This window comes from Glycine max, chromosome 15 (assembly GCF_000004515.6).
Source record: "Glycine max cultivar Williams 82 chromosome 15, Glycine_max_v4.0, whole genome shotgun sequence".
In the NCBI taxonomy this organism is placed as follows: Eukaryota; Viridiplantae; Streptophyta; class Magnoliopsida; order Fabales; family Fabaceae; genus Glycine; species Glycine max.
This window is the reverse complement of record NC_038251.2, coordinates 7,188,838-7,204,157: the sequence shown is the minus strand read 5'-3', so window position 1 is coordinate 7,204,157 and position 15,320 is coordinate 7,188,838. Positions and strand designations below refer to the sequence as shown.

The 15,320-nt window shown below is 31.5% G+C and overlaps 1 protein-coding gene across 1 annotated transcript; it reads right to left on the bottom strand.

The window, feature by feature from the left end:
• Positions 1–6,394: 6,394 nt before the first annotated feature.
• Positions 6,395–8,478, bottom strand: LOC100807095 (receptor like protein 29). The gene has a single exon (XM_006597461.3). The coding sequence runs from the start codon at positions 7,871–7,873 to the stop codon at positions 6,449–6,451; it is 1,425 nt and encodes a 474-aa protein (XP_006597524.1). The 5' UTR covers positions 7,874–8,478; the 3' UTR covers positions 6,395–6,448.
• Between the last annotated feature and the right edge of the window lie 6,842 nt (positions 8,479–15,320).

Here is a 15,320-nt window from a genome sequence, read left to right as displayed (position 1 = left end):
AATCATAGGTCCAAATATACAAATATCGAGAGCACAATTTATCAAGCAATTTTCATCAGGACATCAATATTTTATTTATAATCATAAAGGAAAAATTGCAATTTAACAAACATTCCAAAATAAAATCCCAATTTAATCCTCTAAGGATCCCTACACATGTTCTCACTAATCCCCAACTGTGAATAACTCATCCCTTACCTCTAAGCGGGTTCACGTGTCTTCAGCCAGCGATAGCAACATCTCTAGCGGTTCCCGGAAATTCTTTCAATTATTCATCCGACTGCTCCGATAGAATTCCCAAACGTCAGAGAGACGGAGAAGAGATTGAAACCTCCACTTGTACTGTCTTCATACGATTCCTTTTTCTCCCTCCACGAATATTATCTCGCAAATCCCAACGGTGGAAGCGTGCGGAATTGAATTTCGAACAACATATCCAAATTTCACAATAATCCAACGGTTAACTAAACCGGGATCGTAGTTTTACCAAGACAGCTCTGGGTTTCTGCGGGAAAGAAAAAGGCTACAATGCGAAGGGTTTTTCTCTCAGTTCAGACATGATATCGAAATTCCCAACGGTGAGAATGCTCGGAATTGTGTTGCGAACATGATACTCAAATTTCACGACGATCCAACGGTGAACGGGTTCGAGATCGTCGTTTTTCTGAGACTGGTTTGGTTGGCTGCGGGAAAAAGAAAGGGTTTTGAGAGAAGGGGAAAAACGAAAATGAGGCCAAAAGGAGGCAGCTGACTTAACATAACTATTTATACCTAGGGTACTCAGCCTATTATTTGCTCTATATTTATTTATTTATTACTAAAAAGCTTTTTAAATTTATTTACGAAAAATTGGGATGTTACAGATAGCATGTATTAGCAAGTCTTTATAGTTCTTATTTATCTTCATATAACTTGTAGTTGGGTTTTTTAATTTCCGAGAAAAATAATAATAATTAAATTAAGTGTTATTAAAATGAGTTGGAAAGTAATTTTTCCAAAGTAGTATCTTGGATAATATATCTTAGGTTCAAGTTAGTAGGGAAAAACTAATAGATTCCAAAGCTTAGTAAAGGATAGAAGATGAGAAAAAATAGAAAGGTAAAACTGAATATTTTTTGTGTCCATTTCATTCCCACTCTATTACATTTATATTCTAACTCCTACACAAAGATAAAATTAACTTTGGCCTGTAATGCTAATCACTAATAAAAGAATGAAAACATTCCTTTATTGCAGTAACTAACTAATTGAGTGGATAAGGTAGTGGAGATAACAGAATGGAATATTGGGATAGTGGCTTAAAATAAAATCCCTGGCGCTTTCTGATGGTCCTACAGGACCTGTTGTGGTCCACTTTGTTGTTATGTTCTCCATGTTCTTCATAGTCCAGCTTGCTATCAGAAACGGTAACATTTCCTTGGCATATAAGCTATTCAAATTCTGAGGAAATATCTAAGATCAGCTTCATATGCTTATGTAGAAGATAGTATGATTTACTACATCTCTCATACATTAATATTAATTGAACAAACTAAATTATCAGCGAGTTGATAACATAAGACAACCTACTCGTATCAATTTTGTCACTTAATGGATTTAGTATTCAGCATTTTAATTTGATATTTTGGTGTTCAGATTTTCATATACTCATGAGTTATGAAAACAGCAAATGCTCCAAGAGCCAGTGCTTTGAAAACATCTGTGATCTGTCACTTGATACAGGAAAACAGGAACTGTTCTTTGAGCAGCTTCTACAATCTATTAAGCTTTTAATGCCTAATATACCTGCGATTAACTAAAATTAACAAAGAATGGACATGAAAAAGATAACATTGGAGACCACCTAAATCAGACAGTCAAAATATGATTTATTTATACTTCAATAGACAGGAAATTTCAAAAGAATGAAAATAGAATTACAACATAGTACCTTTTCTAGACCAAATAATTGTTTCGGAATGCTCCTCTGGAGAGGTCTAATCCTGGGGACGCGATTCCACAAAACCACAAGTTACTACTTCAGCCTACATGTGTCTGACGTGGTGACTGATGGACATCATCAAAATGCACTTAGCTGGGTGGCATAGTTATAGGACATCAAGGTTTAGTGGGTCTTGGGAGGGTGTCCTTAAACATATAGCTGCTAGTTAATTTGACATTATTTGTGTTGCGAATTGTCCTTGTACTGTTGCTTGCTTTTGCACACATTGTGCTTAAGCTAGCTAGCTATCTTTCATTTTTTTTATCAAAAAAACTTAGCTGATATGTACATCAATATGGCCATCTATGCATCCCAGGCATAGCTGGAACACTAATGGCCTGAGTCAACTTGACTTTGTTGGACTCACCCAATAATCATTCCGATAAAACATATTAGTGTATGATAAGGCTAGACTAATCACCCATATAAGTATCCATTATACCCTCAAATGTGTCATAGTGCACTACTTGCATCATCTTTTTATTCTCTATCATCGCATGTACTTTGAGAAGCGGCATGACTAACCCTGATCATAAATTTAAGGCTAAACTTGAAAACATCTAAGGACTCCCTACATTTCACATCAAGATGAAGTGGCATACTAATAACCACCCTTGCACTTCAGCAACATCTTACACCTATAAATTCTAGAATTCCTCTCACAATTAGGTAACTTCGCCTGTGTTCTAAAACAATATTACTTTATATAATCGATTATCGAAATAATATAATTTAGCAACTATCCCAAACACACCCTTAATCCATTACTGACTTGGGCATTGAAAGTCTTTACAGGTATTTGCCTTAGTCCACTATGCTCAGCCATAATCAGAGAAGCAATCTACCACAGTCCGGGCCTCATATTCGGGTCCACCTTGGATCAATAATAGTTGCGGGACATAGTCAAGTTGGCAAGCTCCATGATTGGAAACAAGGATTCCAGCAGCTCCAGCTTGTGTGTATAACTATCCTTGCTATGTATTATTAATATTAAGCATGGAATGTGGGATGTCATTCAAAATGCTAAAGCAATTAATTCTATCAAAGATCAAACGGGAAGCATCAAAGTGGATCTGTTTGATATACTTACCACTATCTAAATACACCCTTGACTAGAATTGGCAATAAAGAGATTGTTCTAACTTTGAAGCCATTTAAAATCCTGTAACAAGGTTCGCCGCATTATTACTATCTGTTGGCGGTATTTTAGAGGTGGTATAAAAGTCTCTAACACAAGAAAATATAGCATACGTTGGGTTATAGAGCCTACAAAATCATGCAGAAAAACAGAACAAGAATGTAGTTTAAAGGCTGAATAATTTACTGTTTTCTTAGTTTTCTTAACACCTCTTTCTGCAATACATACACATGTACTTATGTACTAACAAGTGATTCCTACATTACTAAAACAGTTACAATATCAAAGAGTCAAAATTATTGGCTAAATATTCTACTCCGCTAAGTGGCAACACATTATTAAATATATCTACTCTAAGGATTGATGACAATACATTATTCAACACTTCCATGTTCCTTGTGACAAGCTGTCTAACAAAATTCTTGTCTTTGTACACCTAGGTAATAAATAAGAATAAACATATTTGTAACACAGGCATTTGAGACCTAACTAGCAGAAAAAAAATCAAACAGGCGGCTAGGCCTAAGCCTTTATTTGCCTAATGACAGAGTCAATTACGTACGATATTATGCTAGGGAAGAATACTAGAGTGGTCAGAATTCCCCCAAAACCTTTCTCTTTGATTTGAAAAAACTATGCTGCCTGAGATCATCTTGAATTCATAGCTAACGTTTTAGAAAAATATAAATTAAACTGAGTTTTAACAGCCTGAAATTTCTTTTCAGATAATTCTTTTGATTGGCAAGTGGATCTCACCATTGCGGGGTTTAGACTCAAGAGTGGGGTATGTTGTATACCATATTGCTCAAGGCTCACCCTCATCTCATCTACTTAATTATATGGAACTTTTACTAGTTGCAGGACATGGTCTAGATTTTTGCTGGAGAAGATATATCCCAGTACCTTCATGTTCATTAATCTCTACCCTTTTGGAAGCTCATTTCTCTCCAAAAACATATCTCATCATATTCTATAATTTCATTATAGAATAATTCTTTCTTATAATTTTACTAATATAAATACACTATTATTATTATTATTTCAGTTGCTTTTAAAAATTCTCTCTCCGCTTGTTTTTACTTCCTGGTTTAATAATGTGACAGAGATCAGAGATAGGGGATCAAGTTGCTTGAGCTATTTTTGTTTTATTTTAATTTATGTGGAGGTGATTGTAGTTTGTAGACTTTGAATTGAAACCATGATTGATAGTGTAGTTTGGGCCTTGGCCCTCACTTTCATAAAAAAAAAATGATTTGACCCATTACTGTATGTACCCAAAAAAGAAAATCCCACCCATGACTGTGCTTGTGTGGAAAATTGTAGTCTAACGCTGACAAGTCCCTCAGTAACTTACTGACAGTAAGTATTGCGAAATGCGAACTCAATCAGACCAAGTAGAATGGCTCTAATTAATGTTTCATTAAATTCATTTATAGCAAATATGACAAATCAACTATTTATTTAAATGATCTCATCATCTATCTACAAATTGAAGTTAATTTTTCAGAGATAATTAATGTAGTTAGTTTTTTTTTTATATTACTTTAAGTAAAATGATGCCAAAATTATGCTCTACTAAGTAGTGCTAATGAAGTATGGTATTTTTTTTTAATAATCAAGTATGATATTAGTAAGTATAGTTTTAGATAATCAAAATTAATAACCATTTATCTTTAAAATTAAGTGAAAATTTTGCAGTGCTTGCTTGTATACATTAAAATTTTGCAGTGTACACTTGCAACTTTTTTCATTTCCAAAATAGTTTACAATTAAAACTTTATTAAAAGAAATTACAAAGGAAAAAGCTTATCAAAATATTTTTTTTCTAAACTCCTTAAAAAACAATGAAAGCTAAGCATGCACTAATTGAAGGCCTACGTGTTATTGTTTTTTTAAGAAAAAAAATACTTTTTTAACTAATTAATAAAATTATATTAAAAATATCCATAAAACTTTTGTTGTTTTTCTTATCAAAATTATATATAAAAAAAACTAAGCAAAATTATACTGCAAACTTTTTTATAAAAAAAAAAAAAAAAATTAATCCTAACGTACTATAAGATCAAGATGAATGGATGGACTGAGTTAACAAAAAAAAAAAGGTGACAATGACATGGATTCGTGCCCGCTGATCACAAATCCAAAGGCGTCCCCACCCTATATTAGCTACCTCTAGGTTCAGACAAAACTTGCATTTGCATGCGTACAAGGATGACAATGACAACTCTATTCTTCTCATGGTACTGGGAAACATATTCATCCACTTCTGCCATGGCTTGGTATGGTAGATTTTGATTAATAGACCAACACATCATCTAGGGACTCATCCAAGTTACTTACTATACATGGAAATCAGTAGATAGTTGACCCAAAAAAAGTAGAATAGAGAATAGATTGATAGAATCTAGAAACTTGTTAAATGAAAAATAAGATATCATATCTAATTTTGACATGTGATAAATATAATCATATTGAAAAATATTTGATAAATATTAAATATGTTATTTAACATTAAAAAAATAATAGATATGATAGAATTTATGATCTAATAATAAAAAATATTAATAGAATGTTTAAAATAAAAAATAATCTTATGTATTATTACTCAAAATATAAAATATATTTTGAATTAAAGGCTTATCATTCAGTATGTTTTATATCTTAAACTGCCTGGTCATGTGGTACGTATGATAAGATAAAAGTCTAGCACAAATTAGAAAAATACTAATTTACAATGACATGCACTTTTTCTTTTTATTTTTTCCTCTGTTGTATTCTACACTAGTACTCATTGTGTTAAAACTTTGCAAGTTGCAGGTAAAGATTGGGAATTTCTTACAAGATTCCCTGTGTCTCCCTCTCTACCAAAACAAGCTCTGAGGTGTGCATCTTTTTTGTGTTGGCAGCAACTAGGGTGGTTGCAGCATGCTCATTTATATCAGACACCGACAGTGCTGTGTTCGTGCTGCCACTCTTTCAAAAGGCTGCTACAGACAACACTCGAGGATGGGACTTATTAGGAGTTAAAGAGGTAGCTTTTCCCAAAACATACAAAAATCAAACACAAAAGTCCAAATATAAATCTTTTACTTTCACCATTGCATGCAGATGTAACCTGTCCTATTAATTGAAGCCGCTACTTAGCTGCCTGCAGTGACCAATATTACACAATCACACTGCATGAAATTTTTATTTTTATTTTTGTGTGAATAATTTAATTTCCATGGACATCATCAACAAGAACACACAGGCTAATAGCTATGAATACACTCTCAGTAGTCAAATGTAGATATGAGTAAAGCATTTTATATAATACATTCTCAGTAGTGTCACAAAAACAAATTAAAGAAACTAAGGATAAAATTTAAAACCAAGGGAGAAAATATGACTTGTAGATCCAGCCATGATGATGAACTTGAACTCATGTTGCTTTGGTACAAAGGTGGCTTGATTCCTGCTGGATCTTCTGGTGGTCCTTTAGCAAAAGATTTGCCATTTCTTGGTTTCATGTTCACACAAGAGGAGATTTCCAAATATGAAGACAGGTTCTTCTTGTTTGGCTGGTCACTGATGCAAATTTCACTGTTTCCTCTCACATCCAACCTTTTACCAAGTTTTCCAATGAACTCATCAGGGAGCTGAAGAACACCATTCAGCTTGTTGTGGCTGATGTTCAGTTGATCTAAGTTTGGGAGCAAAGCTAGATTTGGAGGGACTGATCCACTGAGGCTATTGTTATCCAGGGAGAGAGCTGTGAGGTTCTTCAAGGAGGAGAAAGAATTGGTTATGGAGCCAATCAATCCACACCCTGAGAAGCTCACTGACTTCAGCTTGCTAAGCTTCCCTATGAAGAGGGGTATCTCTGATTTGATGGGGTTGTCATCAATGAGAAAATATTCTAAAAGCTCTAAGTTTGACAAGGTTTCAGGAATAGGCCCACCAATAAAATTATGACTCAGATCAAGCAAGACTAACCTCTTGAGCTTTCCTAAATCAGGAGGTATTTTTCCTGTAAGCCTGTTTGAGCTCAAATCCATCTTCTGAAGAAGTTGAAGTTGTCCAAGAGAGCTAGGAAGGTTGCCTTCAATTTCATTCCAACTTAGGTCCAAAATGGCAATATTTTTCAAACCTCCAATTTCCTTGGGGATTTGGCCATTGAAGTTATTATAACTCAGATCAAGTTGCTCCAAAGAAACCAAACCACCAAGTTGTCTAGGAATATTTCCTTGGAATCTATTCTGGGACAGGCTCAGGACTCTAAGACTAGCAACACCACCCAAACTTGGAGGTATTTCTCCAGAGAGTGTTGGATTAGACTGCAAAGCCAGGTGTTCCAAGGTAGAGAAAGGACCAAAGAGAGTTGAGGGTAGGTTAACTGGTGAAGCAACAAAACAGTTGAAAATTGAAAGTGTTTTCAAGTAAGTGAGTTTCAGCAAAGATTCAGAAAGGTAAGCAGAAGACTTGCAAGGTGGGGAGAGTATATCAGGACCAATGTGGATCTTTGTCACATGAAAAACTGGTGGATCATTGCTAACTTCACACTCAATTCCAGGCCATTGAGTGTCAGTACATGGTTGAGGGTGTGCTTGGGACCAGTCAGGGTCATCCACAAGAGCATCCATCACTTCAAACAACCCCAACAACTCCTCCTCTTGCATTACCATTTCTTCCCCAAGTACAATATTGCTTCTCATCCCCACCATTTCACAAGCAAACAAAAGGAACACAACAAGATGAAAAGAGAAAGAAGCCATTTTTTGAGACAATGTAAGTAGTAGAAGAAGGTCAATTAAGCTTAGACAAACTCACAAAATGGAGTAGCAAAGTTTGGAGGTTTGGAGGGAATTGAAAAGGGTAAGATCCACTACTTTCTCTAAATAAGGTTTCTTGAATAGTGTTGTTGGCAAAGGAGAAGAATGGAAAGGTGAGTCTAAGCATCTCATTTTTTATGTGCGTGTCAGCAGTGAAGGCTGCAAAGAAAAAAAGGCAAAGGCTTGCTGTCGCCTTTGGGTTCCCAAATTTGCAATTGTGAGTATGACAGTGTTAGTTTGCATGGAAAAGGGGAGTGAGATGGGGAAAGACAAAGCGGTTACTATAAAAGGCAATGCACATTTCCAGAAGAGTTTAATGGTTAATGCAGTATATGCAGATAAATACATAGCATTGATAAGACATGACTGCAACAAAAGTAAAGTAAAAGGAGGGATGATCAACTGAGGCCAAGACCTACATTCTTTCTCTGTTCAATCCATCAAATTATGCAAGCCAAACCTCTTTCAGTTTTTGAAGTACCCACGTCAAAAAACACTTCATTGACGAGTTAACTGCTATCCTTTATCCTTTTCTCAGTGTACTACTATCCACAACTACTGGCCTCCTTGTTAGGATTAAATTGTATTTTTTATATATGTAATATATCATTTGTTTGGTTTACTACTTAAATATTTTTTATTGCTTGATATTCTCAAAATTTTGTTTTTAGTACTTATCATTAATCCTGATTTGTTAAATGATAACACACAAACTAATAGAATGTTATATCTTAGGTTAAGTGATGATGTGATAAATTAATATAGTATTACATCATTATTTAAAGGATTTAAATTAATGACAAGTATCAAAAAAGTAAAATTAAAAGAAAATGTTAGATACTAAAATAAATAAAAATATTTTTTAAATAATAAACTGAAAATAAAATATATTACAAATATAAAAAAACACATTTAAATTTTTTATTTACTAGAATTTTGAGATAAAATTTTGTGCTTTGACCTTCAAAATTTAAATAATCAAATTCGCAAATCACAAGTAGTAGCAATATCATTGTATTAAGTTATCGGCTTAAACATGTTTTTAATTTTTTAAATTTAAGGTAAGTTAATTTGTTTTTAATCCTCTAAATTTAAAATTCATTTGTTAGTATCTGTAATTATAAGAAGTTTATTTTAGTCTTTCTATCCAAACACCGTTAAAATATTTTGCTTACTTAACTAACCAGTGGCAATCACTTAAAAGGTTATCCTCTTTGATTTTATATGATTGTTACTAAACAACTTGTCAGATGTGTATTTTCTTTTCAAAATTATTCATTTTGACAACGTTTGGAGGGAGGGGTTTCAGGCGGAGAGACTAAACTAGATTTTCTCTTTTTAAAATTACAGATATTAAAAAGATCATTTTTTTAAAAAAATAAAATCTATTGACCAAACATATAATAATTTTACGAATATAAAACTTTATATTAAAATAAGTTTGCATAATTGCATTCCCATCCAAAGCAAATAGTGTGGGCTGGGCTGTGAATTGTGATGTATGATGGATATTGAAAATGTCAATGAAGCCTCAGTGGTTATTACTGGAAAAATGTAGTATAACTTCAGGATTGCTTCTCCTTCATATCAGTATAGTACACTTGTTGATAGCAATCATAGCATCTTGTAATTTCCTTTCACCAATCACAGGGACACCTTTGTGAAAACTTTCATGTTGCAAATTGCTGTGTTGTCAAACCATCTCATGTGCGGCAAATCAAGTTTTATGTTATGGCCCTCCACCGTGCGTCTCCTACTTTTGAAACAATTTCTTAGATATATTAATTGATTCGTTTTTTATGTGTTCCAGGAACCCTATTCCACATCAGCCATTTCAATTACTTCAACGGAATAAGATGAGAGTTTATGGAAGGAATTAATGGAGCCAACTTAGTGTTAAATCAAAGGATGCTGCCCACTAAGTGATTAATTATATCATCTGGAAGGTCTGAAACCAAAACACTAGTTGCCAAAATGTCAAAAAATATACATAGTGATTCTATTTGGTTTCAACAAGATTGTCTCCCGTAAATAATATCAGTGATTTAAAAATAAAATGTTCAAAATATATTTCACTTCGATATTCATCTAAAAAATTGTCTTTAGTAGATGTGGCTGGCTATCAGTACTCTTTGTGTCTTGCAAGTGTTCTACAGTAGGCGGATATTCAGGGTCTGACTTGCTTGATGAGTCTTATATTTCTTAACAAATGATATGTTCATTGTGTGAATTTCTTTTTCCTCTTTCTTATCATCATAGTCTCTTACTTCTCACAGGAAAACTATAATGAAATTGGCACTAACGCCAAGATATATAGTATTGTCTGGTATTGGTTTAACTACAGTTCCACTGCTAAAGAATATGTAGTGCAAGTTGAGATTAAAATTTACAAACTTGAGTTTGAATGGTTTTCATTTTACAAATTCAGTTTGCAAAAGCAATCTTGCTATTGCCTTCAATTGAAACTTGTTTTCAGACCAAATAAAAGTGTGCAAACATAATTTTTTAGGTAAGTCAAACTTATCATGAAATTGAATTTATTGCATAAAGTATGAAAATACGAAGAAAAAAATTCTAGAAATTTTACAATAAATTTTTAATACACAAAATCATTGAAACAATGAGTTTAAAAAACGAAAAAAATGATATTATGAAAAGTTAATTAATGAATGAAATAACTAATGAATAAAAGTCCATCTATAACTTGCTCCAATTTACTATAATTGTTCACATTTTATTCTTTAAATTTTGAGAAATTTTATTAAACACATGTCTCAAGTTTATAATTGTGCCTCTAGTATGTCTTTTGATGAGTTAGAATTTAATTTCAATTCTTTTTTTATTTGTAAAATCATATTTGGTCATTGAAAAAAATATTTGACTCAATTTTGTCAATAAAAATAAAATCACCATCCAAATTACCTTTTAAGATTACAATGTGAGACAATTAATCCTTTAATATTGAATGGAAGAACTAAAGTATTTTTTTAAGCAAAAAGTATCTTATATTTTTAAGAGATTATTTTTTAGATATTATTACTGTAAAAATTTATATTAAAACTAATTAAAAAATTTCATAAATATGATTTGAAAATAATTATTATAAAATTAACAATATTTGAATCATATAATAATTCATTAGATGAAAATATAAAGACACTTTAATGTATTATAGTTAAATTCTATTTATAATTTTCAGTAAGCAAATGATTAAAGTTTTTTAAAGATTAGAATGTGTTTAGTATTTATTTTTCAAAGATCAAATTAAATATTAAATATTTATTCTATAAAAAAAGGAGACTGGGTTTTTTCACCAACCAAGTGGAAGACCACCGTTGCAAATTTTGGTAGGACCATATTCTAAATTGATGGTATACGACATTTAACATAAAAAAATACACAAAAGGATTTAAAACAAATAATGAAAACTTGATAAACCTTTTATACTCAATCATATTTGAATGGTCCATGCACATTGACATGAATCACTTTCAAAATGATTCATGCTTAAATTCACCTCCATTCTAAAGAAAATAAAATGGGGTATTATTTGACGATCCATTTGACTACTCGAAATTACAATACACTCTGGATGACCATGTAGCTCCGACGATTCCAAAAAAGAAACAAACAGGTGGATCCTAGGCACACGGATTTAACCAGAATCACATTAATTATTAAAAAAAATCGAAATGTGATATTCAATGAACAATTTACACGCTACTCGATCATTGCTTTTTCTTCTAAGATCCCGAAATTGTTTACTAGCATGATGCTAAAGATAGGTTTTTACCACTAAGTGTTTCAGCACTTTTTTAAAATACAGATTCTAAATCCATAGGATTTTAATGTTGCTTATCCAACTCTTTTCTCTAGTTTTTTTAAGACCATAAAAGACACTACTAATCTTATTCAAAACAGGTACAACGTTCTATTACGAAAATATTAAAGCTCTCCCTCCTTCTATTACATCCTTCCACTTTTGACTGTTATTTATATATATATATATATATATATATCAGCTGGTAATGCTGATATAAGGCAAGAGGATCCCTTCAAGGCCATTATATATGCATGGAATCGAGCGATGAGGATATTTTATGGATATCATATGTATATTTTAGGAAAATTCATATTTTATATTTTAGGCAAATTCCTAAGATTATATTACTGTTGTTTCAGGGATTCAATTCTCGTCTCTTATAAGTTATCTCTCATCTCTTAATTGTAACTATTTCTGATTAAGAGTTACATCATATTTTATCTCTGATTATATATGTTTGACTGATTTACTTTGACGGGAAAATTTCAATTAATTTGAAATGGAGTTGAGGTTGAATTTTTCATAACATGTAAATAGTGGGGCAAGATCGAGTAAGTTTAGGGATATACATATCAAATCTTAACCCGTTCCAAATATAATTAAATTACAAGAATATTGTTAATAATTGAACTTAACGTGTTTGTATTAATTATGTCGTTTGATTCTTAAATTTCATACTTTATTAATTAAGCTTATAAATATCAATTTTTATGTACTATTACTAAAGTAGCTAATGTACCCAAAAAAAAAAGAGTAGCTAGGGAAGAATGAGGAGAGGACAAAAGTTTTCCTAACCCTGATAGAATGGGACAAGAGATCGATGAAGATGATGGTGGGTTCGGGGAGCTAAGGAGGAGGACAAAACCCGTCCTTTCTTCACTCTATTCCCACATCTAATCTTTAACTTACAAATCATACAGGGAGATCTATTTTTATTATGTCTTCATCTAATATCATGAACAAATCATACAGGGCTATAATTATATATGCATACTCATAATTGCTTTATATTAATATTTTAAAAGAACTATGACCATTCATTAGTGGTCGAGTTTTAATTATTTGTTAAAAGCCTTAATGATGTGACCATTAGGGTCTCTTCATCTTAGTAAAAAAAAATTGTACAATCCGCACATGCGCTTAGTCATACTTCCAGAAAATATTCATACCTATACTCGTGGAAATAGTAACTTTAGTTTGGTAACTTTAATTAGTCGAGTACTTAAGTACTAAACTCCAAACCTATTATACTCATATTTTTGTTAAATAAAATATTCGTTTTTTTTGTTTTTTTTATAAATTAGTGAAATAAGAATGTTATTTTAATACTAAAAATAGCTATAAAAATCAATAAAAAATATTAATATTATAACATCATAGTTCAAAAAAATATTTCAATATTTTTTTAATATAATTACAATATATATATATATATATATATATATATATATATATATATATATATATATATATATATATATATATATATATATTTATCAAGGCATAGGATAAAGTGGATATAGTGCAAACTTCTATGCTAATTACTCAGACACATCCATTATAAATTATTTTTCTCATCCTAACATCGGTACAAAATATGAAATATTTATTGTTAAAAATAGTGATGAATTTCTGTTAAAAATCATGAGCACACACAAGATAAAATTTCTCCTTCTAACATAATTTATTTTATATTCAAAATTAAAATTTAAATCTTAAATCACTTGATTAAAAAATACACACCATTAACACTTATGTCAATTATTGTTCATCATAATATATGTTTCAAGCTAAAATGAGAGGGGGGATTCGAATAGAATATATATATATATCCAAACATAATGTTAACGAGTAAAAACTCTCTCCACCCATTATTGATAAATTTAGTAAATGAAATATATAGTCATCCCTGTTCTTTCAAAACCTTTGATCGATGTCTTATAAAATAAAATGAATTTAGTTTTGAGCATAGCCAACATGGAACCTTCAAATTTGCTAGCTAGCTTTCTCTTTTGTCACAATTCGTTAGCTTTTAGAGAGAAAAAATAATTTTTTTTAAATGATTTTTAATTAAATTTTAAACACGTACAACAATTTATTTGTGAATCAAATCTAATCAATTTCATTTTTAATATGATTTTAATATTCTTTAATTTTAAAAATATATGCTGATGAACTTGAGCAGAAGTCCATCATATATAGAGGCAAACCCAAAATCATGTGGCCTCCCAGATTTCAGTGATATAATAGACTAAACATCAATGAAGCAGACCAAACCCATCTTTATCCCCCAGTTGTTGGTGTGTTCCTCTAGTTACTACAAAATTCTATTAAAAACATCCTTTTATAATGAATGCACAATCTTTTAGATTATTTGATCACGCAAGAAAGAGATAATTAATTTACCAATTCGAAAATGATGACAACGCTTTTTTCCAGTGTTGTATACCACGAATTATTGTTCCCTAACATTATATTATTGTAAATAAATCAACAAGACAACCAAGTTTATCATTGATCAGTCCAAAAGATCCGGTAGTGATTTTCAAAAGCAGCACCGAAGCAGAAGTGTAAAAAACATTAAACACATGCATGAGCTATAAATTGATGAACCTTTATTTTCCAATGGTTTTTGGAATAAAATTTTAATAAAAATATGCGTGCCACACAATCTAATGTCACCATCTTGGTGTTGGATGTAACTATATTTAAACTCGATCATCAAGCAAAGTAAAGGTGTTTGCCATGCACGGTAAATGACCAAGTCAATTGGAACCCAAACCCTAGTGGCTGCTCAAGGAGGGTTTGCCACTTGTAGGTCATTTTAAGGTTTCATGCTACATGTGTTAAGCTTTGAATCTTATACAAACGAAAATAGTTGTTGGAAAGGACCCACAAAAACCATTATATTGCCCAAGATCAGCAAGAGTTACGCAGACTCTTTGGTAAATGATTGCTTGGCTTTTGGTTTTTGTTTATTTGTCATAATTCAACAATCCTGCGGATAAAGATACACCTACCTAGACAGCGTCTATAACTAGTCATCTTATTCATCATTCATAGGAATCTTAAAATTTCGTTTCATCGCACAAGTGTCTATGTGGGTTATTAAATTTACACACGTTCCAACATTTGGTTCAATCGTATGTTAGTTGCACTTTCATCACGGCTAGTTACTAACTTACAACTACAATTAACGGGAATATCTTTAGCAATTATTTCTATATTTTTGAACAGAAATTAAATTGGGTTGTAATGGATAGTTATTTTCTAATTAAATCATATTAAATTTTAATTTTTTAATTCAAAAAAATATCCAAACAACTATGGAAGCATCCGCCATGGAAATGCTAAGGAGATCGAAAAAAATTTAAATAATTTTTTTAGATGTTTTTAATAGACAAAAAAGATTATCATTGATAATTAATTGTAACAAAAAACTTAACACAAGGTGTGCCAAGAGATGGCTACATGAGATCGATCTTTCTAATAATTTTTTTAAGATGGAAACGCAAAATCTTTTTAAAAAAATTGTCTTTCATGCATCTTGCTCAATCTGTAGATTTG